At 41.3% G+C, this 23,262-nt stretch overlaps 4 protein-coding genes across 4 annotated transcripts; all 4 read right to left on the reverse strand.

Annotated features, from left to right (window-relative positions):
• Nucleotides 1–1,837: 1,837 nt before the first annotated feature.
• cldnk (claudin k) lies at nt 1,838–4,360 on the reverse strand. Its single transcript, XM_066673850.1, has 2 exons — nt 4,102–4,360; nt 1,838–2,870 (listed from the first exon to the last, which is right to left on the reverse strand). Exon 2 carries the CDS (start codon nt 2,702–2,704, stop codon nt 2,054–2,056), a length of 651 nt encoding a protein of 216 aa, XP_066529947.1. The 5' UTR covers nt 2,705–2,870; nt 4,102–4,360; the 3' UTR covers nt 1,838–2,053.
• A 406-nt stretch (nt 4,361–4,766) lies between these two features.
• Nucleotides 4,767–14,554, reverse strand: btr02 (bloodthirsty-related gene family, member 2). The gene is made up of 7 exons (XM_066675435.1): nt 14,464–14,554; nt 12,118–12,414; nt 11,236–11,325; nt 10,244–10,471; nt 7,584–7,725; nt 7,396–7,422; nt 4,767–6,523 (listed from the first exon to the last, which is right to left on the reverse strand). The coding sequence occupies exons 2-7, from the start codon at nt 12,409–12,411 to the stop codon at nt 5,979–5,981; spliced, it is 1,326 nt and encodes a 441-aa protein (XP_066531532.1). The 5' UTR covers nt 12,412–12,414; nt 14,464–14,554; the 3' UTR covers nt 4,767–5,978.
• A 666-nt stretch (nt 14,555–15,220) lies between these two features.
• Nucleotides 15,221–19,683, reverse strand: si:dkey-120c6.5 (GTPase IMAP family member 7). The gene is made up of 3 exons (XM_066675440.1): nt 19,592–19,683; nt 18,462–18,523; nt 15,221–17,334 (listed from the first exon to the last, which is right to left on the reverse strand). Exons 2-3 carry the CDS (start codon nt 18,475–18,477, stop codon nt 16,373–16,375), a joined length of 978 nt encoding a protein of 325 aa, XP_066531537.1. The 5' UTR covers nt 18,478–18,523; nt 19,592–19,683; the 3' UTR covers nt 15,221–16,372.
• Nucleotides 19,684–21,337: 1,654 nt separating this feature from the next.
• Nucleotides 21,338–22,615, reverse strand: LOC136699437 (GTPase IMAP family member 9). Its single transcript, XM_066674143.1, has 2 exons — nt 22,588–22,615; nt 21,338–22,362 (listed from the first exon to the last, which is right to left on the reverse strand). The coding sequence occupies exons 1-2, from the start codon at nt 22,613–22,615 to the stop codon at nt 21,338–21,340; spliced, it is 1,053 nt and encodes a 350-aa protein (XP_066530240.1).
• Nucleotides 22,616–23,262: the final 647 nt, after the last annotated feature.

Raw genomic sequence — 23,262 nt, forward strand, 5'->3', positions numbered from 1 at the left:
GTGAGCACTTAAAAAAAAAAACCTGTACACAACCTGAACAGAAAAGACATTAAACACACGATTAGACACTTGTTTTTGTCACAATTTAAATGAGATTCAAGTTGGAAAAATATCTAGACCATGCAAGAACATTTACCTTGCTGAGTTATATTATCCATATGGTTTAAATAGTTATATTAGTGTGTGTTTGAGATACGTATCTCTAATCTTCTTTTGCAGAGGAGCTTGGAATGTGTGTAGGAATGAAAATGTTTATGGTGCAGTAATTGTTTCTGCTAATTTCAGGTCATTCCTCATCTCGTCTACAGACTGATGGCTTCTTATACTTAGTCTGAGGGGCATGTTGTAACCTTCTGTCCTGGGTCCAGAGATGATACGTTGGGGTTTTATTAAATTTCCACCTATTGAACCAGGTGTAAAAACTTTAAGAAGGCAGATACTCAATGGATACTGTATTACAGATGATGTAATTATAAAGCTCATTTAGAGAGTTCCGGTGCTGCAGGCCTTTGTTTTCTTTTTAATTAGCATAGAGACACTGTTAATACATACTTAATACACCACATTTAATACATTTAAGGTGCTTCTGTCTACTTATAAAAAAGCAGAAAACCTACTGACTCAAAACACACATGCTTCACATGCAGTAAACAGAGCTGAGCATTCTTGTAAGTATTTATGATGACACCTTGCACTTTACCTAAATCTGTTTTCAATGACCACAGTGAAATTAAATCAGTGAATGTTCCTGCCTCAGCAGTTACGTGTATATGTGAAATAATGCATGTATAATACTAGATTGGTGAAAGGCTACCTTCATTATAAAGTATGTTATTGTAATGGTATTGTACAAGACACTCTTTATAGATTTGAACTTGTGTCCTCATTAGGAACCTTTGATCTAAGGAAGTATTATTAATAGCAAAATTTCATTTAGTTTTTTGACCCATGTTCCACAGCCATGTATATTGTTCAATAAACTTGTGATTCATCCAGTGTCACTGAAATCTCTGATTTACAATGTCATCAGTGAAATATATATAATGCTGCTTGCTACATGCATACTGAAGTGACCTTGCATGAAAATAAGTATATTATTAACATTTTTAGGTAAAGAGCACTTAATATGGGCTTGGCACTGAATAGAAACATGAAAAATCTACATGAAGTCTATTGGGTCTATGGGAATTTTAACACAATGCATAAGGGCGGCACGGTGATGCAGCAGGTAGTGTCGCAGTCACACAGCTCCAGGGACCTGGAGGTTGTGGGTTTGAGTCCCGCTCCGGGTGACTGTCTGTGAGGAGTTTGGTGTGTTCTCCCTGTGTCCGCGTGGGTTTCCTCCGGGTGACTGTCTGTGAGGAGTGTGGTGTGTTCTCCCCGTGTCCGTGTGGATTTCCTCCGGGTGACTGTCTGTGAGGAGTTTGGTGTGTTCTCCCTGTGTCCGCGTGGGTTTCCTCCGGGTGACTGTCTGTGAGGAGTGTGGTGTGTTCTCCCCGTGTCCGTGTGGATTTCCTCCGGGTGCTCTGGTTTCCTCCCACTGTCCAAAAACACATGTTGGTAGGTGGATTGGTGACTCAAAAGTGACCGAATGTGTGAGTGAATGTGTGAGTGTGTGTGTTGCCCTGTGAAGGACTGGCGCCCCCTCCAGGGTGTATTCCTGCCTTGTGCCCAATGATTCCAGGTAGGCCCTGTATCCACCGTGACCCTGAACTGGATAAGTGCTTACAGACAATGAATGAATGTTTGCATAATTTAAACATTAGGTGAAAAAGTTCTGAGGTTTTGGTGGCTGACTATTTGAAGCAAAAAAATTGAGGACCACCTTTGTGTGAGAGCTGATGTCTTTATTATTTTAAACATGGAAAAAAATATAGAGACATGGTTACAAGAGGATGCAAGCGAAGTCAAAACAAAATCATTTTTTTCACATTTCTCCTCTATCAGCTCCAACAGAAATAACAGTGGATAGTAAAAAATGTGTTAATATTAACTGGACTGTATAACAATGGGGAAAACTAGCAGAGGGGCTTGTTGTTGGCTTGAAGGACTGTTAAACATAGCCTTTGACCTGCGTGGATCCTCCAGCCCTACGGGGGCTGCTTTCTCCACTACTGAAGGTGGGGGAAGAGGGGATTCCTGGGGGGCTGGAACCGGCATAAAGCAGAGATCCACCAATCAGCAGTAGAGCCGAGCCTACCCAGCCCAGATAGAGGGCAGGGCCTAGCTCACGTTTGTGTGGCGCAGCTACGTAGGGGTCGTAGAAATCCCTGATGATGGAGTGGGCTGTCCAGCAGACAGGAATGAGGTAGAGGAAGCCTGCAACGGCAAAGATGATGCCAGACACCCGAGCCAGCCGTGCCTTCGGGCTTTGGTGACCCACACACTTGGTGCACTTGACCCCCAGGACCCCCAGGGTGAGTCCCAGGGTGCAGAGGAGAAGAGAGAACACAGTAAGGCCACGGGCAGCCTGCATATCACTGGGCAGGGCCAGAAGGCTGTCGTAGACTTTACACTGGATTTCTCCAGTGCTCTGGACAATGCAGTTCATCCACAGCCCCTCCCATGTGATCTGCGCAGTTACAATGTTGTTTCCAATGAAGGCGGTGACCCGCCACATGGGCAAGGAGCACACCATGAAGCCACTCACCCAGCCAATGATGGACAGGACCAAGCCCAGGAGCTGCATGCCCGTCGTTGCCATGGCGACTTTTCGGTCTGAGGGGTCTGCAACACTGTTTCTAGCCGATCTGTTGCTGATCAAGTCCGTGAAACTGTTATAAAAGTGACCAATACTTGACTAAATTGGTCCTTCAACATTAGCAAGAGCCCTCTGATATTTTTTTTGGTTCCTGTCTTATCCTTCTGCCCTGAAAGAAAATATCACAGATGCAGTTAGACTTATGAACATGCTACATTGCTAATATGCACAAATCTACTCGTTATAGTAGATGTTGTGTAATCTAGTAAATAACACAACTATCTTCTATATCACAGTATTATCCACTAGGCTGTAACAATGCCAAATAGCATTATATAGTAAGGTATAACCTAGTGGAACTCAAAACCACTCTCTATGTGTCAGACTGGTGGTTGAGTCCCTGCCCAGGCAAGTGAACCACACTATTTCCAATAAGAGTTGTTAGGCCAAACTCTTAACCCTTCCGTTATCAAATACCAAGTTGCTGTGGATATGACGCGGCTACCAGGTACCATGCCTTAAAATGAAACCACACTGTGGTAAGATTTAAATTATGTGGCACACTGTATTGATTTGACCCATCATAAATATTTAGACTTGTGTGTACAGTGAGCGATGCTGGATTCCCGTAGGCTTGCGAGAGAATGAATCCTTTTCACACTGTTGTGGGTGTCGAGCTACGCCTGGTGGGGCGAGTGGATTATCTCAGAAAAACATGAGGAGCCCTGAACACAAGGAGCTTTCATGGCTGCTCGCAGAGTGGGCCAAGGAGACTAGCATCTGTTTGCGCCCTTTTTCAATGTCCAGCAGTGAGCTTCCTGATGTTTCACAAGAGCCACTCCTCAAGCCATTACTGTGTGCATCAAAACGTCACAATGTGTCCTTACAGTACTGTGATATAAGAAGTAAAAATATGCAGATGGAAAAAAAAACAGCATTAGCCTTGATGATTTAATATACAACATGAATGTGTTTAATCTGGATTTATAAAAACCTGTTGCATTTGCTGTTCAGGAGCTACAAAAGAAAACTTCTACATGTGAATCTATTAGTGGTTGTAATGTTGGATGTAATGTTAGATACCAGTTACCTTCAGATCAATCTGCATTGCAAATGTTTGAGTGTGAACAATAGTGAGGTCATGGGTTCAATTCTCAATACACTACAAAAATAACAATAAATTTGAATGTTGATGGGTTTTTTTTTCTCTTGTTAATGTACTAGATGGATACATAAGAATATATTCTGGCTTACACATGGAGTGACATACACTTTAAAAAATACTGTTGCAGAAAAATAGGAATTTGAAGCAGTTCAACACAAGAACAATATTTTGCTGTATTTTTAAAAACCAATTTATAGCCAAAGGACCAAAAGAAAGAATGTAAAGACGTTGTTACCTTGAGTAATTCTCCAAGTTCTCCTTAGAATAAGTTCTGGAGGTCAGTGCACTTGTCTGATGCTGAACGCTCTGGTGCTGGATGGTGGTGGTGATCTAGGTATGTTGAGATCAACAAATAGATGGAAGCTCCACTGGGCCAAGCTACAGCAGCAGAGAAGGAGAGAGGGTCTGCCTGCTGCGATACCAGCAATGGTCTGTGGGCAGTGGGCAGAAGCACGCGCTTGTGGGTGTGCGTTCCCCAGCCGTGTGTGAATACGTTAATGTGTCCGAGTGTGTGTCTACCAGTGCCTGGTGGACCAGCACAATGACCCGCTGTTCTGTCGCCCTCGCGCTCCTGGACTCGACCCCTCCACCACCACCATCACCCCACCCCTCAATCTGTCCCCTTTTTCATCTCTCGCCTCCTTACTCCTCAACATTATTTCATTTCATCCCCCACCCCCTCTTTTCTTCACTCTGTACACTCTTCACGCACTTTTGATATGAATCACTGAATAGGCAGTGTTCAACATAATAACAGTCTTTCAACTTGTGTTTGTTTATCATCAAAAACAGCCACAGATTAGCCTTGATTACTGAATTAATTTGCATGCTGAATATACACGACTGACACAGCTCTACTGTTTGACTTGAAACATTTATTTATATTCTACATGGACAAAAGTATTAGGACACATCTCCTAATCACTGAATTCGGGCGTTTCATTCAGTCCCATTGCCACAGGTGTGTAAAATCAAGCACCTTGCCATGCAGTGTCTTTACAAACGTTCCCAAAGAGCTCACTAAATTCAAATGTGGTATTGTAATAGGATGTCATTATTGCGTCAAGTCAGTTTGTGAAATTCCAACATTAGCTGTGAGTGGTATAACTGAAAAGTAGAAGCATTTAGGGAAACAAAGCAACTCTACCAACCTAAACTCAGCAAACAACAGGCCCATCCACTGGAGTCACCATTAACCTCGGACAAAAGTGTTAAGGCTATTTCTAAACGGGTACCCATTAGAGTTCTATAAACACTTCCGGTATATTCTCTCTCTACTGTCTATCTGTAACCTCCTTATCCTGATCAGAGTCACAGTAAGTCTGGAGCCTACCTGTAATCAATGGACACACACCCGGAAAGGCTGCCAGTTCATCGCAGGGCATTGCACACTCACCTAACTCACACACCCCTGCGGACTCTTTCACACAGTCAATCCACCTACCAACATGTGCTTTTGGACTGTGGGATGAAACCAGAGGAAACCCGTGCAGACATGAGGAGAACACACCATACTCTTCACACACAGTGAACCAGGGTAGGTGAACCCACAGTCTCTGGGTCTGTGTGGAAGTGGCACTACCTGTAGCACCACTGTAGCACCCCACGTCTGTAATAGATTAATACAAGGATCTTGCTTTTGTATTTGAACTCTCTAAGCATGGTATTCATATTTAAGTTGGGGTTAAAAATCATCAGAACAAGATATCAGGTTAAATTAAGGGTTAAATCCCTAAAAAACTATGGTCTAATCAGTATTCTTTTTAGGATCTATGTTAATACAATTAAGTAAGCCCTACCTATGGTTATGAATTCAGGAGATGAACTATAAGCGAAATGTTTCATTTTAACTGCTATCTTTACAAAACTTCCATACTTTAAACTAATAATATGAATACTATATTGTGATATATATTACGTTTATTAAATTTATATAGTATAGAACATATGTAATAGCAAATACGAAATATGAAAAATATGAAATACAGTTTTTAATCAAATAAATTACAAATAAAATGAAGCATATTAAAAAAAATTTAATCAGCCATAAATATTCAGATAAACTTTGTGTGTAAATGTGCTTGAGTTTCCATTGTCCAGTGCCCTGCTGGTTTAAATGCTGCAGCAGCTGGTAATGATTTTAAGTGGGTCGCTGTTCTTGGCTCCGTGTGGCCGACCAGGGTTGAAGATTGGATGCAGCTTCTCAGTGAAAGCGTCTGAGAAAGTGTGGATGTGAGCCCCGGAGTCTAAACAGAAGAAAGACACTTGGCCATTCTCATAGTCCAAGTAAACACCCACTTTCCTGGGCTTGGAAGCAAGGGCCAACCAGGTAGGCGGTAATGTGTTGGCAATGAATTGATTTCCGTTCCTCAGACTTAGGGTCCAAAAGCCATTGGCTGGACTGACCGTGAATTTCCCTTTCCTGTTGACAGACTGCTTGGCCACACCCAGGTCCCAGTCTGTCTTATTTCCCACGTCCAACTCCCAGTAGTGCCTGCCACAGCCAAAGGACTCCTTAGCCAGCACGTTGGTGACCCTGTCAAATCTCTTGGGGTTCTCTGGGACCTCCTGTTGCTTTTTGGTGTGCCATACTTCCTTTCTATCATCAGACACAGCGAGGTGAGGATGAGCCGTGCGGGCATTCAGCTTGAGCTCAGCTACAGCAAAAAGAGACAGTAAACAATCAGATCACAAAAACAAATCAGCTTACATTAGAAGTAAAAAAGACTGCTCAGATGTAACATCATTTTAATTTGAAGAAGTTTTAACATATTGACATGTACCACCTCAAAATTGGTACTGCCCAATAGAAATTCGAACTGTGATTGGAGTATTAACTGATCCCACGTGCTTAGGTCTTTGGTTCAGTTCCTGAAAATCTAACTACAGAGAGAGCTCACCTGGCTCTATCTACATAAATAACACTGAGAAATAAACTCTAAATAGAAAATAATTCATTTGACATTAAAATTACAATACACTTATCAACACCTTTTATTTTCTAAGACTGTGTTTTGTCATTTTCTTTTCATATATTTTCATATAATTATAAAAACAAAACTAAGCATGTTTAAACTTTTGTTCAGAATTTCATTTTTTTTACATTTCATCCATTGTCTGTAACCCTTATCCAATTCAGGGTCGCGGTGGGTCCAGAGCCTACCTGGAATCATTGGGCACAAGGCAGGGAATACACCCTGGAGGGGGCGCCAGTCCTTCACAGGGCAACACAGACACACACATTCACTTACACAATCACACCTACGGACACTTTGGAGTCACCAATCCACCTACCAACGTGTGTTTTTGGACCGTGGGAGGAAACCGGAGCACCCGGAGGAAACCCACGCCGACACGGGGAGAACACACCACACTCCTCACAGCCATTCGTCCTTGTTCTGAATTTTTGTCACTTTATTTTATTTTGGTCAAAAAGAATAGTTCTTGAATATATTGTCATCCACTGTGCTACAGTATTATGTCAGAACCATGTTGTAATTATAAAAGTCTAAGTTCATTCACCACCTACCTGAATATTTCTGTAGTCTCTTCAGCTCTGTAAAAAAACAAAACAAGAAAAACCCAACATTCATATCATAGCTGAGATGCCAAGTGGATGTGTCAGATGTCAGAAGACTTAAAAATGTAAAGTACACCACATGAGAGGCAAATAAATTCAAATTCCTTTAAAAAGGCACTAGTATTGGACATACAGACCTGCTTTAGAGAGCTTGTTAGCCTCCACCCTGACAGCGTCCACCAGGTCCATCACTGCTTTCCTGGTGTAACCCACACAAGGGTCTGTCTCCAGGGTCACCTTTGACCAGTCCCTCATCTCTGTGGGTAAATGGCTGAAACTCTGCAAGTATATTTAACAGTCACTATGAGAGACAAGCTAAACCATTTTGTTCCTTGTTGAGCAAGAAAACGATAGAGGAAGTTTTGCAGATTTATAGTGGTATGTGCATGTTTGTCCAAGCTTGGCCAAACGACTGAAATTATTGTTGTCATATAGTTACAGGGCTTCCCATATTTATCTAGAATAAAGCAACGAACCAAGGTCCCATTTGTAACCCGGGTATCAACCCACAATAACGTGCAGTGTTTCTGCTCAGTGAATACTTAGTCTTATATGAAAACCTGGCCATCCTTGACCAAATGTCATTTTTTTAAACCTGAGAAATAGTAAACAATGTTGCTGGTACTCTGCCAGATGCTCCATATTGAACCCACATGGGTGTATTGACCAGAAGGTGGCACTGAGTTGCCATTGGACACACTCTGTTAGAGTTATAGTGCCATCTTCTGTCAGATGAATGAAAAAAATCCAAATTCTATGTAAAACACGCACCCACACTGGACACGTGTTTTTATCCATCTTTCCCCTGTGAGAAGACATATGTAGCTGAGATTACTTGCATTCTGCAAAGCTGTAGTTTGGTGGTGTGCCAAATTAACATAGAAAGTTTATTTGAAAAACCTAAAGCAAATCCCCTGAAGAAATTAATTCATTCATTCATTGTCTGTAACCGCTTGTCCAATTCAGGGTTGCGATGGGTCCGGAGTCACAGGGTGCAAGGGAGGAATACACCCTGGAAGAGGGCGCCAGTCCTTCACAGGGCAACACACACTCACACATTCACTCACACCTATGAACACTTTTGAGTCGCCAATCCACCTACCAACATGTGTTTGTGGGCTGTGGGTGGAGACCGGAGCACCCGGAGGAAACCCACGTGGACTCAGGGAGAACACACCAAACTCCTCACAGACAGTCACCTGGAGGAAACCCACGTGGACTCAGGAAGAACACACCAAACTCCTCATAGACAAGTCACCTGGAGGAAACCCACGTGGACTCAGGGAGAACACAACAAACTCCTCACAGACAGTCACCTGGAGGAAACCCACGTGGACTCAGGGAGAACACACCAAACTCCTCATAGACAAGTCACCTGGAGGAAACCCACGTGGACTCAGGGAGAACACAACAAACTCCTCACAGACAGTCACCCGGAGTGGGACTTGAACCCACAACTTCCAGGTCCACAGAGTTGTGTCCTGAAGAAATTGGAAGCTATAAATATTGTTTTTTTTCTCTGACTCCAAAATATTTGACTAGTATTAGCCTCTGAGTTTTACACTTTCTTTAATTGTGTACATTTTTTCATCAGGACCTTTTCCCACAGTAGACTTGACACAACCTTCCCATTTGACCCAAGTTTGGGACTGGCACCAGAAGTGTCTGAGCACAGCGTAACCTCAGCGGCTAGGCAGAGCGTGGGGAAAACACAGTGAACTCCACACAGAAAGTAACCTAAGGCAAGGCTCCACCCATTGCCCTATATTTGTGGCCATGCTTTTTTTTCATAGTAGGTGTGAATCACTCTGTCAGAAATGCACCAAGAATGCAATGCACAGCCTCGTGCAGACCATCTGAGATCTCATTCATGTGCACAATAGCTACAGCCATAGCATCTAAACACCTGACACACATCAGTGACAATCATGGCCTGAACATATACTCCCTGGATATCTTCCTCATTACAAAGTATTACTAGTCCTCACCACTGCCTACCAGTTCTTTTTTCATTGTTTTATCCCTTCTAGACTTATTGTTTTTGCCTTTTGCTTCTGCAAATTTGTATGTTTTTCTGTACCTTTATTGGTTTTGGACTTTTTTGTTTTTGACCTTGACTTGATTCTGTATTTTGTGTGTGTATGTTTACATTCTACATCATATTTTAACTCCTACAAATGGATCCAAATCGACGTTCTAACCCTGTTATCACAAATTCACAGCAGCTATTTAATAACATACCTTAATTAATAAATCTACATTTTTGTGTAACTCACATGAGAAGAGACAAATTGCTTTGTAGTCCCTGAATAAACCAATTCACTCTTCATAGAACAAGGTCCCATCTTGAGTGCGGCAATCGTTAAGACATTTAAAGAAGCTCTTATACATTAAAGCTAGTCTCATCCACAGACTCCTCCCACAAGTTGTCAAATACGTGCACTAAACTGACTCGCTCACAGGATTCTGACAGTTGCATTCTGATTGGCTGTCTGTATGTCTGCATATACACACTTCTGTGTATCGTTTTGTAATGGTAGTGGTCCGACATGAATTGCCTCCTACACGTCATACCACAATAGCAGACTGGTGAGACCTTTTGTGTGTAGGAGGTTCTTGACAAGCTTATGTGGCGAAAGGAACCAGACTCTCCCTAAAGAGTCTGACAATTCGAGACCATATTAAAGGCTGTATGTGTCAGTATAATTGCTGTTTCATAATTAGTCACAATGACTGAATGCACTTTTAACTAAACAAACGTCTACACCTGCTGGGACAAAGAGTGCAAAGCGCTCACCTTCGTAAGCTGTTCCTTTCCTTCTTGCATAAGGTCTGGTTTGGCCTGTCCACCTTTTAGCTGGATGATCTCCTTCTCCAGGTCCCTCACCAATCTCTCCACGCGTTTCTCTGCCTCATTTTGTTTCTCCTCCACTGCAGCTATCACTGACTTATGGGCTGTCTCCACAGAGGTCAAGAGGGCTGAGAAAACCCTCTGACTCTCCTGAATCTCTCTTAGACATTGGCTCTGAAAAAGAAATCACCAATCATCAAAAGCCATATAAATACTAGAGGTACAAGATAAAATTTGTAACACCAAGAAGTAGAAAACTATATTTTTTCTATACTTTTTTTTTCAATTAAGTGCAATTTACATGGGATGAATAACTCAACTGCTTATAGTCCCCGAATACACCACTTTGCTCCAGAGTGGGTCTCCCAAATGGGATCATTCATTCATTCATTATCTGTAAGTGCTTATCCAGTTCAGGGTCGCGGTAGGTCCAGAGCCTACCTGGAATCATTGGGCGCAAGGCGGGAATACACTGGAGGGGACGCCAGTCCTTCACAGGGCAACACAGACCCAACACAGGCCAACGTGTGTTTTTGAACTGTGGGAGGAAACCAGAGCACCTGGTTGACACACCACACTCCTCACAGACAGTCACCCGGAGGAAACCCACGCAGACACAGAGAGAACACACCACATTCCTCACAGACAGTCAACCCGGAAGAAACCCACACAGACAGTCACCCGGAGGAAACCCACGCAGACACAGGGAGAACACACCTCACTCCTCACAGACAGTCACCTGCTGTGTGACAGCGATACTACCTGCTGCACCACCGTGCCGCCCTCAAATGGGACCAGTGATGTTTAAAATGTTAGAAGATGTGAGCTTCATTACATTAAGCAGAATTATTAAAAAAAACAGGCTGATTGTTCCTTTACAGGATGATTTTTTTTTTTTGACAAATTTCAGAGGATTGTTGGAAATTTGGAAGAAATACCTTAAGCAATTGCAGGGACTGCTTGAGTTTCTCCACCTTCTGGTTTCTCTGTTCAATCATGCGCTCTATGTCTGTGTCAGTCTTTAACACCTGATAATACATGAATTTAGGGTCATAGTTTGGCAAAAACAAACAACCAACAACAAACAAACAAACAAACAATGTATCATTCAATGTATCATTTATTAATCACGACAGCTGAAATTTGTTTCTTTAACTTTGTAGAGGAGGTTTGAATGCTAATATATCTGAGATCAACCTCCTGCAAGTCCCAACCTTTATTGCAAATATCCAGTCAGCTAACACGTTTATGCATTTATTGACATATTTTACTGGTGATATTGGAAACGTTACAGTGGCTTTATATTTTTTCATGGAAGTCTATCTCAATACAGAAAGATGGAGACTGGTGCGGTACAAGGAGAAGAAAATGTTCAACACTGATTCCAAAATTGTTGATAATAATGTAATAATATGTGGATGTATTGCTCATTCTACAGGAGGTCCCAAAAGTAAGCAAAAAAAATGTGATTCAATTTTAAACACAAACTGTAAGGAACGGGGGAACCATGACCTCCGCATTTAACCCATCCATGGCAGGGAACACAAACACACACTAGCACACTATGGGCAGTGAAAGTCTACACAACCTCAGAAAGAAGCCTCTCCATAGCACAAAACTCCAAAGACTCCTCCAGAACTCTATAAATTCTTTATTGCTATCTATAACACTCCATTACTAGTAGCTCTAGTGTTACAATAAAAGTAAAGCCATTAGACCATAAAGATAAACTGAGCGATTGACTACATTTTGGCAAATTGAGCTACTATGATTTCTGAAAAAACAGAGACTTTAGACAGTTTCACTAAAGAGATACTCACAGGTTCGTTCAGGAATCCTTCCACACTGTGGGCCCTGGCTTTGGGCTTTGACCGTGACTTCCGGTATTGCTCCGTGACATCTGCCAGTATGCGGTTAACGCTCAGGTGAGTCTTGGAGATGAAGGGCTTCCCGCATAGTGGACACTTATCTAAGCCAGAGCGGCTCCAGTACTTACGCAGACACACTTTACAAAAGCTGTGGCCACAGGGCGTAGTGACCGGGCTGCTGAAGATATCTTCACACAGGGAGCAGAGGAAGTGCTTCTCAGACAGCAGGCCAATTGTGGATGCCATTCCCTGGAAAACAAACAGTAATATGACTCACAGTTTCCATTGTCCTGAACTCCTGCTATCTTTAATGTCTTCTAAAAGAGTTTGCAGTACCATTTCTTTAAAAAGATATATATAAAAAAAAACGTTATAAAACTTTATAAAAAAACACACACACACAGCTTCGGCAAAACATACATTTGATGCTATCACAACCAAAGGGGGCAGTACCCAATTGTTTTACATAATACATTGATAATTATTATATTTTCTAACAATTAAAAGGCCTTTTTACATTTATAATTCTGCTCTGTCCACTACACCAGTACTGTTTTTTTGTAGTCCTCTCACCTACAATAATCTCTACCCAGGTGTAAGAATACTACTTGAATTTTTTGTCAGGAGTCATGTAAGGAGAAGCAAGCAACATTCTTTCAGTGAATCTGACTGAATGTTATTCTTGGAACATTTCTATTTGTCCATTGTTGCAAACTTTTAAAACAGAAATGAAGAACAAACAAATATATGGAGATACATAGTTTTGGTCCACAGCCATTATAGCATAGTTAGCCAATTGTACATATGACAAAATAAAACACTGACATTTGTAGTTCCACTATAGTTTTAAAGAGGACTCAGCATTTTTTTTAACTTGACACCTTTGTATTCTTTTGTTTGGTTATTTTCATTCATTCATTCATTATCTGTAAGCGCTTATCCAATTCAGGGTTGCGGTGGGTCCAGAGCCTACCTGGAATCATTGGGCGGGAACACACCCTGAAGGGCTGTGGGACTGCAACACTACCTGCTGTGCAACCGTGCAGACCCTGTTTGGTTATTTTATTAATGTTAATTACTCCAATGCAACTTTTAAAAATGCAACTTTGCATGGCAATGCACTTGCACACACTTTTCAGACTGTGATTTCAGCATTTATTCTGGTCTTGAATAATTGTTTTTTGTGATTGGTAATGAAGTACACATACTTTACAGGGAGCCTGTTTCTGCAGCCTTCTTTTGTAAAATTTATAGTTATCTGACTTTAACGTGTGGGCGGCACGGTGGCGCAGCAGGTAGTGTCGCAGTCACACAGCTCCAGGGGCCTGGAGGTTGTGGGTTCGATTCCCGCTCCGGGTGACTGTCTGTGAGGAGTTGGTGTGTTCTCCCCGTGTCCGCGTGGGTTTCCTCCGGGTGCTCCGGTTTCCTCCCACAGTCCAAAAACACACGTTGTAGGTGGATTGGCGACTCAAAAGTGTCCGTAGGTGTGAATGTGTGTGTGTCTGTGTTGCCCTGTGAAGGACTGGCGCCCCCTCCAGGGTGTATTCCCGCCTTGCGCCCGATGATTCCAGGTAGGCTCTGGACCCCCCGCGACCCTAAATTGGATAAGCGGTTACAGATAATGGATGGATGGATGACTTTAACATGTCAGGAATGAAACTTAATCATAACTTATTTTATACCCATTTTAATGTTCTTTTTTATCTTCGGCAAATAAATAGTGATTGTGCAAAAAGTACGCACAGTTTCACTGATGTGAAGCATCAGATGTCATTTGTTCTTTACATGTGTTCTCTATTGAGTGTATGTTTTGCATACATCTGTACCTACAAGAGTATGTATATATAACCTTTACAAATGTTTTTTTTTCAGCTTCAACAAACAAGAGTCAGTAAAAGATCCTCCAGTGTGTGGCATGCAAGAGAACGAGTTTTACTTGAAACTCCTTCACACAGACGTCATCAGAACAGAACAGTTCACCCTGGAACTAGTGAGAATGACATTTCTAGAATTCCAGGAGAACAAAGTACTCAGTATTTAGTTTCTGTTCATCTTGCTTATGGTTTAAAATTCATTACTCATTATTAAATAAAATGTACAAACATAATGCACAAAATGTATTAGATTTAGTATTAGATTAATACCATAACATCTACTACATAAAATGTGGATGTTAAGTTGTAATCAATAATTTAATCAGGATCATCATAGATGGTAAGAAGAGTATGTTACACTAATGTATTAAAGGTTATACAGTGGTACTACTTTAACAAATAAGGTGTTGTGCTTAAATCTTACCTGGGGATTTGAGAATGTGATGATAGCGTATTATACTCTGTTTCTCTTGGTACAGTTTCCTTGTAATGAACAAAACCATCAAATACACAGGTGTGTCCAAAGTAAGGGGCAGGGCCAGACACAGTCTGACTAACCATAAAGTTCAATACAGCACAGAACAAAAGTCTGGCACCACCCATTACCTTTTACCACTGCCATTAAGTTATTAATTTTTCATCAATTATAATCTCAAATTTTCATTCCTTTGTTATCCATAACCTATTGTGTCATTGTCATTTTCCATACTCTTAAAGTCATTTTTAATTCAGTCATTTTCCCTTGACTTTCCCTTCCTTATTCAAGTTAATCCTATATTTCATCACTTGTAATGAATGTAATTTTACTCGAAACAACTGACTTTGGCTCAGTATTGTGCATGTTGTAATCTATATGTTAAAAACACACCTGAAAAAAGTGTCAAGGTTTTTTCAATACATTTGTACAATATATATACTTTCTTAATGTTGTAATGATACTGTTTTACTATCATACCTTCACATACACACACACATTGAAAATGTGGCCACAATATAAACTGATTTGATGCAAAATGCTCCTTTCTTTAGGAAAAAAATAAACCTAAATGGCTTCTACATTTTAAATGTAATATTAAATAAAGATAAATTTAAAAATATTGGTGCAAGCTGTTTAAAAACTGGGAAAGTGGATGCTGGAGACAGGGGTGATTTGGATTTCTGGATGTTTATTTTCTCACAACAGTAACAAAAAATATATATTTTTTAAAATGCCTATGAAGGGCGACACGGTGGTGCAGCAGGTAGTGTCTCAGTCTCACAGCTCCAGGGACCTGGAGGTTCTTGGTTCGATTTCCGCTCCGGGTGACTGTCTGTGAGGAGTGTAGTGTGTTCTCCTCGTGTCCACGTGGGTTTACTCCGGGTGACTGTCTGTGAGGAGTGTAGTGTGTTCTCCTCGTGTCCATGTGGGTTTACTCCGGGTGACTGTCTGTGAGGAGTGTAGTGTGTTCTCCTCGTGTCCACGTGGGTTTACTCCGGGTGCTCCGGTTTCCTCCCACAGTCCAAAAACACACGTTAGTAGATGGATTGGTGACTCAAAAGTGTCCATGAGTGTGTGAGTGAATGTGTGACTGTGAAGGACTGGCGCCCCCTCCAGGGTGCATTCCCGCCTTGCGCACAATGATTCCAGGAAGCCTCTGGACCCACCGTGACCCTGAACTGGATAAAGTGGTTATGAATGAATGAATGAATGAATGAATGAATGAATGAAAAAGCCTTTGGGCAAGAAATGCCCAAACCAATACCAGTTTTTTCCCTCTTCCTCCATCTTCTTGGCTCTCCAGTGCAATTTTGCCAGGTGTTTGTCATTAAGTACACAGCAGCCAAACATATTTAGGAGAGTCATGTGGTCACAGCCCCATCTCAATCCATGCAGCTCAAGGCCTGGCTCTGAGCTCCACCCCTTGGGTCAAATTTGTTGCTCCTTTCCTGGCTTGTTACCTCACCAGTCCCCAGAGTCACAGAGCTATAGACGTCTTGTACCAGTTTGCATTATACTACACTGTATGTTCCCTCTCCAGCATGAACGGTATTGAAAATACACTTCATCTCACATACAGACGTTTCTTTTTTGCAGTCTTTCCTGTGACATAGTGTTTAGAGGCATTTAACCATCATAAATAAAACTGTCTCTATAATACGGGGAAAAATTCCTGTCCACCGTTTCCTTTTCATGATCTGCAAATGGATGACCAACAAACTTCATAAGTACAATGACTAAAATTTGTATTGAAATGGCTCATTGCTTCACTTGGTTCGTGGTCTTAGAAGATTCCACTAATTTCACTAAGCAACAATTAAACAAGGACCCTAGGAACACAGATATTGCTTCCAGTTTAAGGGAAATCACTATGGGCATCTGCGAAAGCCCCTCTAATGTAGTTCCAAGCTGCCCCTGCCGCTCCTCCATATACCCCACCAAGAGCTGCACCAACTGTCGCCCCAACTGCCATGCCCTCAGGCCCCATCACTGTGCCTAATATCCCACCTACAAACACTTCTTTTCCTATAGCTGCCGCATAATCAACAAGTCTGAGAGTAAAGCCAAGCCTGTCTGCTATCAGTAGCTCAGCCTTCTCCCTGTTCTCCAAGCTAATCTTTTCCTGATAAATTCTGACTTCTCTCTCCAGATCTTCTCCTGAATGCTCTTTCTTCAGTGCCTCCAGCATTCTCCTGACTTCTGTCTCTCGCTGTTTTTCAAGGAATTTCTCCTCTTTCTTGATCCTTTTATCAGCGTCTTCAAATTCCTTGTTTGAATAATATCCCTGCTCTGAAACCAACTGGTCAATCTGACCGAAGAGTTGTCTCGTCTCTTTACTGTCCTCCCTGTTCTCCTTAATATTGAAGTCCAAGTATCTTTGACCACACTTGTTGATAAGCTCCCTGATGTTCTCTATATCAATCTGTATTTTCGCCTCTCCATTTTGGTAAAGAACAACAATTGTGTGGTTCAGGATATTTTCTCCAAAGAACTGCACTACAGGTTGGAAAAAATCCCAGGGATCTGATAGCAAATCGAAAGGGCATAATGTGAAAAGGATGACATGTGGCCCAGGGCAGGAGAAACAAACAGATTTCTTCAACTCTCTTTTAAGTGAGTCGTGTGACAAGCTGTGGTGGTTGAGGTTTGAGGTGCTGATCAGCATCACGTTTCTGTCCAGGATGTGTCCGGATAACTTCGTAGTTAGAACAGTGTTAGGTCCAGCACTGCTCAAGACATCCCTCTTTAGGATCGAATTCAAAAAGGTGAATAGATCTTCAGCTGAGGTTCCAAATACCATGATTCTCAGATCTGACACTGGAAAGGTTTTTAGAGAAAGTTATACACATTTATAACATTTATAATATAATTAGAGATTATATACCTTTACATACACTTCCTAAAAGAACTATGAGAAGTATTTTTTCGTTCCTGATTTTCTATATCTTCATATGAAATGGAATATAAGATGAAGAGAACATAAGGAAACACAAAACAGTCATTTCATTTGTTGAAAGAAAAGGATTTACAACACATTTATCATGTGGAAAAATAACTGACTCTAAACTCAGTCCTGAGTTCAATTCTTGCATTGAGTCATTGTCTGTGAGGTGTTCTCCCTGTGTCTGCATCTGGGTGCTCCAGTTTCCTTCCACAACCCAAAAGGACATGTTTGTGGGGTGGTTCGCTATGCAAAATTGTACAGAGGTGTGTTTTGCCCTGTGTGTGTGTGCCCTGTGATGGACTAATACATTGTCCGGGGTATGTTCCTGCCTTGCACATAGACTACAACTCTTTTCTGGATGAAGCGGCCATAGATCAATTAATGAATTAAGGGGGTAGGGTGCAGCAGGTAGTGTTGCAGTCACACAGCTCCAGGGACATGTTGGTTGTGGGTTCGAGTCCCGCTCCGGGTGAATGTCTGTGAGGAGTCTGGTGTGTTCTCCCTGTGTCTGTGTGGGTTTCCCCCGGGTGCTCCAGTTTCCTCCCACGGTCCAAAAACACACACTGGTCGGTGTATTGGTGACTCAAAAGTGTCCGTAGGTTTGAGTGAATGTTTGAGTGTGTGTCACCCTGTGAAGGACTGGCGCCCCCTCCAGGGTGTGTTCCTGCCTTGCGCTTAGTAATTCCAGGTAGGCTCCGGACCCACCGCGACCCTGAACTGGATAAGTGGTTACAGACAATGAATGAATTAAGGAGGTAACTGCTTTATCAAAAAAGGCCAGCTGGATACCATTTTTCACTCATTAATAAAATGTCTCTTGTTACCCATGTTGTCGTATATTACATTTTATTTAAAGATGACAAAACTTCATGACAAATATGCAAAACGTTCCACAGCAGGTAAATCCTGGCCTAGAAGGGAATACTCCGTTTCAGTAAATTAAAAAAAAAAAAAACATAACAGAATATGCTAAGTGATAGTGTGTCAAAATGTCATTTACCTTTGCTTGATGCCATGTTTGTTTATTTAAATGATGGTCATTCAGATATCATGGTCTTCCAGCTGTCAAGGAAATTGTGTTGAAAATTCTGTTGACTCATTATTTGGGTTAATTCCACCAACTGTTTTAAAATGTGCATCATTACACAGAATAAGGTTAGTGTGTGTGTGTGTGTGTGTGTGTGTTTGTGTCCAGCGGGATGCTGTGCACATATGGGCGAATCCTGTATCAGCACAGTTACAGTGTTCGGAAAACATGGCCATTTTTACCGACACTCCATTATTTAGCCTGTAGGCATCCATTTGAGATGCAACCTAAAGTTTCAGAGTAAACAACTTTTTACTGAATCAAATAATTAGCACAATCGAGACTGAATTGACAGGGCGGCACGGTGGCGCAGCAGGTAGTGTCGCAGTCACACAGCTCCAGGGGCCTGGAGGTTGTGGGTTCGATTCCCGCTCCGGGTGACTGTCTGTGAGGAGTTGGTGTGTTCTCCCCGTGTCAGCGTGGGTTTCCTCCGGGTGCTCCGGTTTCCTCCCACAGTCCAAAAACACACGTTGCAGGTGGATTGGCGACTCGAAAGTGTCCGTAGGTATGAGTGTGTGAGTGAATGTGTGTGTGTGTGTCTGTGTTGCCCTGTGAAGGACTGGCGTCCCCTCCAGGGTGTATTCCCGCCTTGCGCCCAATGATTCCAGGTAGGCTCTGGACCCCCCGCGACCCTAAATTGGATAAGCGGTACAGATAATGGATGGATGGAGACTGAATTGACAGATTCTGTTGTTTTCTTTAAATAAAAGTCAGAGATAGATAAAACATAACTGCGGTAAAGTTGGTTTCATATTCGATATTCCATTGACAATCGGAATTCCGCTATTTTTCGCTAGGATTCCTAATGCAGTTATAATCGGCCGCGTTTCTGGCTTAATCTCAGCAAGTAAAGTTTAGTAAATAAAGGTTATGGATGTAATTTTTTGGTTTCCTTTGTTACATTAGGAATCTGTAACTGTACCGATGAATATACGTTTGGTAATTGGCGAAAAAAAGCGGAATTCCGATTGTCAAACGAATGTCGCATATGAAACCGATTTTACCGCAGTAACTTTACTGGGATCATATATCGCTACTCATACCTGACGTGCTGACGTAGCTGACGTCAGAAGGCACATACGGAGTTACATTCCTGTTTCTTTCCGAACTCCTCGCCTTGTGAATCCAGATTCTAGTGAGCTCTGCTGGTAATCGGTATTCAGGTCAGGAAGCGTCACAGTTGAAGAATACGGAACAAAAGTCATGAAAAAGAAAGTAGCGACAAACACCAAAGCCTACGTTGCAATATCAAAATTTGGCCGGCAGATGGCAATATTTGAACCGTTCACAAGATCAAACTAAAGGCAAGTTGAGCAGGTTTGCCGAAACACCTGACGACCACGTACGACACGTAATTATTCAAAAGTGAAATCTACATCAGCTTTTATGCACAAAGTGTGGCTATAGATTGTAATTAAATTTTGAAAAACAACCCAGTAAACATTTAGCCGTTGATTCAACGTTGAAATAACGCAATGACTGCCATCTAATCAACGTTTTCTTAAGGTTGAAAATGAAAGTTGAAAAGACGTCCAAATAGACGTTAAAAAGACGTATTTTGGACGTCCATTGACGTTATTAATTGGTCACCAATTAACTGACATAGTAAGATGGATTTTGGACGTCCATTGATGTTTAAACTTTGTCCTTGACGGACTGACTATTTTAGACCTATTTTAAACGTCCAGGGACGTTCCTTGTTTACTGGGAAACACTAAATTATCTACAAATATTACTGACCATCTGAACTTGGCATGAGAATACTGAATAAGAAATGTCCTCTGATTAATTCAGTGAGGCCTAACCCTATTGTCTTTTAAAAGAGACACCAGAATTAAGATTTAATAAATCGTAAATATAAAAAAAGAATAGTAGTAATTTTACAGTACAGATTTTGAATTCTGACCATCTGAATTTAACATATGGGACGACTGAAAGAGACCTGTTCTTTCTGCTTATATCCTGTAGCTCTCTGGATTATAAAAGACTGTTGTCTATGACATAAGCTTATGAAAATAGATCTAACAAACCATCAAAATCCTGAATCTTAGTTAAGAACGAATGAGAAACGAAGTGTCATTTCTTCTTATTTACAATAGCCAACTCTAGATTATTTTTATTCAGTGTCACAGAATATGTAAATAGATATAAAATGGTTTGTTAGAAGCCAGAATCACTTTCAGGCTATCTGACATTCTTGTGAATTGGTCCACTATGGAGATATACCAGGGAAAAGTGGATTGGAACAAGTCTCAGCCCGCAGGGGTGGGGTTCTTGTGTTCGCTGTTTAAATAATGTTGTTTAAACAGTGAATGTTCTCAGTATGTTAACAAAACACTATACTTTTGACACTTTAAATAGAATTTTATTTTATTTCCACAGAATGGTGAAACTGACTTATGCCTTGAGACACTAATATCATCACAGAATAATGACAACTTTCCTTAAGTCTTTTTTTATTTACCCTAAGAATGAACAAATAATAGAAGCAAATGAATCATTACATCAGTGTGCGTTTGTGCAGAGACTAAATAATAATTGTAACATATGCTAGAGACTAATAGATTACACAGTGCCAGTGTTGTTCTAGGAGAGATCAGACTCCTAATGTTAAAATCACCGTAAAATCTCTGTAAAACGAAGTTGTATATTTTCTAACTGGGTTGTTGCTTATTAAATAATCCAGTATCCACATTTGTTGTCAGACCATGTGGATATAACACCTGGGTTCTTTGACACAGTAACTTTTGACTATGTATGTTCTTCACAGTATGAAGAACATTACTTTCTCAGGCCTGTGGAGCTCTGAAGAATCTATTAATAAAAACTGAATTGAAGTTGTTGGCATGGGGTCCCACTCTTTCGTTCAGATGCTCAATGGCTGACTGAACTGCACCCCCTGCTGTCCCTCCCACAGCACCTCCAACAGCCCCTCCCACAGCCATTCCAGCGAGTCCCTCCACTGAACCCATGATCATCCCCATCACAGCTCCTACTGCAAACCCCAGTGCAAACCCCATGGCCAGCGAAGTCCTGAGCCAGCTGTTTGCCAGCTCAGCGTTGGCTCTGATCTCAGCCCCAACGCTGGAGTTGTAGGTATCCATCCGCCACTGTAGTTCTTCTCCCTGATAATGTTCCTTCAGGTCCCTCCAGGCCCTCTCAGTCTCAGCAGCTTTCTTCTTCACCAGTCTCTTCTCCTCTTTCCTCACACTTTTCTCCGCCTTGAGGTAGGCTGGGCTCGTATAACATCCCCCTCCCATAGCTCTTACTGTCCACTCAATCTTCTGTAGGAGCTCCAGGTCTCTACTGCCCTTCCTCCAGTTCTTGCTGAAGATATGGTAGCGACAGTTGCATTGCTCAATGAGCTTCCGCAGATGCCAGTCAATCTTCATTATCTTATAGTCCACCTCAGCTTCCCCAAGATGTCCTTCGTAAGCAAGCAGAATCATGGTATGGTTCAGAATGCTTTCCCCAAAGTGCTTCATCACCAGTTTGGGAGTGTTAATGTCATTTGTAGAGATCCTTTCCAAGTCGAATGCAATGAGAATGGCATGAGGACCAGGGGATGACAAACACATCGCTCTTCTCAGCTCCTCCATCATCTTGGTCTTAGACAGGTCTTTGTCAAACAAGTTTGGTGCATTGACCACTGCCACCTGTCTCCCTGCTAGTTCTCCCAAGTCTTTTCTGCTCTCAGTAATGTTGTACACATCCTTAGAGAAATCTTCTTTTCCCAGAATGTAGTTGGTGAGAAGGAACTGAGTTGGTCCACTGCTACCAATGATCACTATTCTCAGCTCTGTCTCATTAATTACTAGGAAACACAAAGAGGCGGGGATTAGACAGAAGACTTGCTTTAAAATATAGGGCTATATTTTAAAAATATTATTAAAATGACTGTATCTTGTGGATATTTAACACACCGCCAAAGTCCTATTTAATTTGACATTATTTCAAAAAGTAAATATGTGAAGTGTCCTTTCCCTGCTTAGTTAGACAAATGGATACAGTCAATTAAGGGGAAATAATTTGTACTTACCTTCCCTCTTAGACAAGCCTTTCATCATGTTTTCTCCCTCAGAAAGATTTAACCTGGCAGAAATGTCTATGCTAATAATCAAGGTTGTTAAATCAAAGTACTTTCAGGATGTTTTATCCTTCAGAGAAATATTACATCAATTTCCGATGGCTATGCTCTCACTTTGTGTTTTATCCCTACAGACGCTACAGCTTTAATACTAGATGGAAACTGCCTTCTGGGCACAGACTAATTGAATCTGTGGTGCATTCTCATTCATGTTAACACTTTCACATAACAGAATCATTTCCATTTTGAACTTTATGTTGGTGTTGGTTAATAATACCAAAGTGTTTAAAGAGAAATTCCCCAAAATGTAAATATTTCTGCATAAAAAAGTAAATGATAGGTTACATAGGTTTGATGACAAAGTTAGTCACAGTGACTTGGAATTGAAAGGGATCTTGGATTATAATATATAGAGGGCAAATATAGTTTATTTACTATACTAGATATCCAGTGAACGTTTGATTTCACAGATCCTGGTTAAAAAAAAAGATACCTACAAATTTTATAAAATTAAAAATTAGAAGTACACATTGTAAATAAAGAAATACATAAATGTATTTAATAACAATGTAACTACTTGCTCCAATCCTATGAGACTCTGTCAAAAATGTATAACTGTCTTATCAA

Source organism: Hoplias malabaricus, chromosome 6, assembly GCF_029633855.1.
Source record: "Hoplias malabaricus isolate fHopMal1 chromosome 6, fHopMal1.hap1, whole genome shotgun sequence".
Classification (NCBI taxonomy): Eukaryota; Metazoa; Chordata; class Actinopteri; order Characiformes; family Erythrinidae; genus Hoplias; species Hoplias malabaricus.

Coding starts and splice junctions, on each gene's coding strand:
- cldnk (XM_066673850.1), bottom strand. CDS start 2,704: ATGGCAACGACGGGCATGCAGCTCCTGGGCTTGGTCCTGTCCATCATT.
- btr02 (XM_066675435.1), bottom strand. CDS start 12,411: ATGGCATCCACAATTGGCCTGCTGTCTGAGAAGCACTTCCTCTGCTCC. Junction 7,726..10,243: donor GAAAGGAACAGCTTACGAAG/GTGAGCGCTTTG, acceptor ATATACTTGCAG/AGTTTCAGCCATTTACCCAC. Junction 6,524..7,395: donor GAGACTACAGAAATATTCAG/GTAGGTGGTGAA, acceptor TTTTTGCTGTAG/CTGAGCTCAAGCTGAATGCC.
- LOC136699437 (XM_066674143.1), bottom strand. CDS start 22,615: ATGATGAAAGGCTTGTCTAAGAGGGAAG. Junction 22,363..22,587: donor AGGCTTGTCTAAGAGGGAAG/GTAAGTACAAAT, acceptor TGTGTTTCCTAG/TAATTAATGAGACAGAGCTG.